The following is a 3,163-nucleotide window of genomic DNA, read 5'->3' on the forward strand; positions in this document are numbered from 1 at the left end:
CAATTATTCAACAAGATTTTTCCTTAAGAGACTTCCTAGCATCATGGGCTCTTAGTTTTAACATTTCGCATATAGCTTTGAATGGAAGATTAAAGGGATTAAAAAAACATAAATGTTTCAAAGATTTACCGGTTGATAGCAGGACTCTTTTATCAACTCCAAGAAATATTGAAATAGATTGTAATTTTAATTCAAAAATTACTAATAATGAAAATCACAATAATAGTGCCAATATAATAAACTCCAATCCCATATTGTAGTCCCAATGGAGGAAATTAAATAATTTAAAATATGTACTATAAATTGTATTTTATCTGTTTAGTGTGTAGTGTGTACCTACGTCATAACTAGGTATAAAATAAATTTAAAATACAAATTATGAAACAACATATTATTTTAGCTACCAACATATTATAAAATATATTTAAATTAAATAATATGGTTATAACATTTTTCAGATGCAAATAGATCGAACATTAAATACAAACATATTCCAGAAAAAGATATTGACAACTGCCTTGGCGTATGGCTTTCTCATGCACCATTTCGTCTTAAAAAAAAAATTCAAAACAACCTGATAATACCAATACTAACCTAATAAATTGTGAATGTTATTACTTATTTTTATTAAAAACTAATAAACAAGAATGATATATAATTAAATGTACAAGTTATTCTTTTAATACAATATTTATTCTTTATATTTCCTTGTTCTTGTGGAAATGTTTTCTGAATATTAGTACATTATTAAATATAAAACATTTCTGTGTTTTTGTGGAAATGTTAAAGTGCAATATTTTACAAATGTTATAATACAACATTATGGAAACATGATTTTTTTTACCACGGTAATTTTGTCATAATGTTATTATGATGTTAATGAATCTTTAAATAATGTTATGATAATGTTCTTCATAATATTATTACTAAAATTATAACATTGTTTGAATATTGTGGTAACATAATTTTGTTGTCTGGGGTGTCATTGCTGCAGCCGGTCCCATCAAAACCCATCCAAATACAGTGCCAAAGGCCGTTGGATGATGTCGATGACCAGCAATGCGGTCACCGGTGAAGATAGCTGGTGCGACGTCTGCGCCTAGCAGGATATCGACTTGCCCGGGAGTGTGGAAGGTTGGATCTGCCAGATCAAGTTGGTTTATGTGAGGCCACGACGTTGCTTGAATAGTTTCTTGAGGTGTGACATCTGTGATCTTCGGTACAATAAGAACATCGAGAGGAATGGATGGTTCAGATTGGTTTACTGGTGACATTGTGATTGTGGTCATGCCAGACACTACGTTAACCGGTGTGCCTGAGAACACGCTGATTTTTGTGGTGCAACGTCGGCGGGTCACAGCGAGACGATCTGCACACTGCTTTGTAATAAAACTGACCTGAGATCCCGTGTCCAAAAGGGCTCGCAGAGTCTGTTTCTGGTGGTCGACTGATGCGACACTGATGAGTAATGTTGACAATAGGATCGGCTGGGATCTTTGAGTGGCAGTGAACATCGTAGTGGCTGACGGAACACTGTCACCCGTGGTTGCATCCTCTTGGAAGTGCAGAAGCGTATGATGCTGCTTTTTACATGCTTGACATGTATGCCTTGATGGACATGCTGTCGGCGTATGTCCAGATCCCAAACAGTTGATGCACAACTGAAGCTTCTTCGCCGTTTGGAATCGTTCACTTGGTTTCTGACTTTCGAAGAGTGCGCACTGTCGAATTGAATGTGTTTGATTACATAGTGGGCAACTGATGGTTGTGCTCGACGTTGATTTGGTGGCTGCCACAAGAACTTTGGATGACACTGTTGAACGAGGACCTCTTGACGGCGTTGGTTTTGATTTGATTCTTACTGAGTCAGCTGTCCCTGGACTGGCCGTAGAGTAGTGTCCCGCTCGTGCTTCGGCTGCCCGCACGTGACTATGCAGAAATTCAACAAACTCCGTCAACTGCGGTTGGTGCCTATCACCAAGGATCAGCTCCCAACGAGCCCGAAGTTCATAGTCAAGATGTTGCTCAAATATATGAACTAACAATGGGCTCCACTGACGAGTCGTGAGGCTCAGATTGTCCAATGCGGCAGTGTGTTCACGGATTGCATTGATCTGTGATTTGATTGAACAGGCATCGGTAGATAGAACCTTGCGTGGGGCAAGAAGAGCTTGTATGTGGATTCTTGCCAAGTCCCTTCTATTTCCGTATCGAGCTCGCAATAGTTCCCACGCACTGTGGTAATTTGCGGACGTTAACGGGAGATGAGCGATGACTGTCTTCGCTTCACCTTCAAGAGACGTTTTTAGAAACTCAAATCTTTCTACGTCAGGAAGGTCCGGAGCATGTGACATAATGGAGTTGAACAGGTCGTCGAATCCTTGCCACTCAGTAATGATGCCAGAAAAGATGGGGAACGTTCGTTTTGGCAGTTGGTAATGGGAGACGTTAGTTGATCCATTTCCGATGGTTTTGTTCAAGGTTGCCGAGAGAGATTGATCCTGGACAGGTGATAGTGAGATTTTCTGTACATCTGCAAAGGCAGCAAGTTCATAATACAGATTATCGAACGTGGCAGATAGTGTACGGCTACAGGATGTATCTGTGACATCAACCGGTGCTGTCCCGTGACTAACCGCGTTTTCCATGTACTGGATGTCCTCTTCAACTTTCCAACGGATTTCGTTGAGTTCTTGAAGCATCTTTTCAATTTTTGCCCGTTTTGCAACATTTTTTGAATCAGCCTTAAACTCACCAGCCGCCGTAATGAACACAGTGATTCTGTCGGTACCTCGGATTACACGGGCCTTTGCTTCAACGTATCCAGCGGAGACGGGAAGCGTCATGGTTTGTGTAGCTTTTAACTTCAGTAGTTGAAATGACACCAGTAGTCAAGAATCGCTGATGATGATAGTGACTTGAGTTGAGAATTTGAATTTTTGATGTGGATGTTTGATGGACAATATGACAGGGTCACGGTTTGTCTTTTTGAATCCGGCTCGAAGGACCAATAAGTATGTAGTGATTTTGAATTATAATAATTTGGTTTTGAAAGAAAAACAACAGGGTTTTATGTCACAATGACGCGTTATTTATTTTAATGAAATAACGAAGAGAAAAAAAAGAACATACTTTTAATGTTACAAGGTACGAGATAAAAGTA

General features: G+C 39.2%; 1 protein-coding gene across 1 annotated transcript; it reads right to left on the reverse strand.

Annotated features, from left to right (window-relative positions):
* Nucleotides 1–932: 932 nt before the first annotated feature.
* Nucleotides 933–2,846, reverse strand: LOC111031094. The gene has a single exon (XM_022310881.1). The coding sequence runs from the start codon at nucleotides 2,844–2,846 to the stop codon at nucleotides 933–935; it is 1,914 nt and encodes a 637-aa protein (XP_022166573.1).
* Nucleotides 2,847–3,163: the final 317 nt, after the last annotated feature.

Source organism: Myzus persicae, unplaced genomic scaffold (genome assembly GCF_001856785.1).
Source record: "Myzus persicae strain clone G006 unplaced genomic scaffold, MPER_G0061.0, whole genome shotgun sequence".
In the NCBI taxonomy this organism is placed as follows: domain Eukaryota; kingdom Metazoa; phylum Arthropoda; class Insecta; order Hemiptera; family Aphididae; genus Myzus; species Myzus persicae.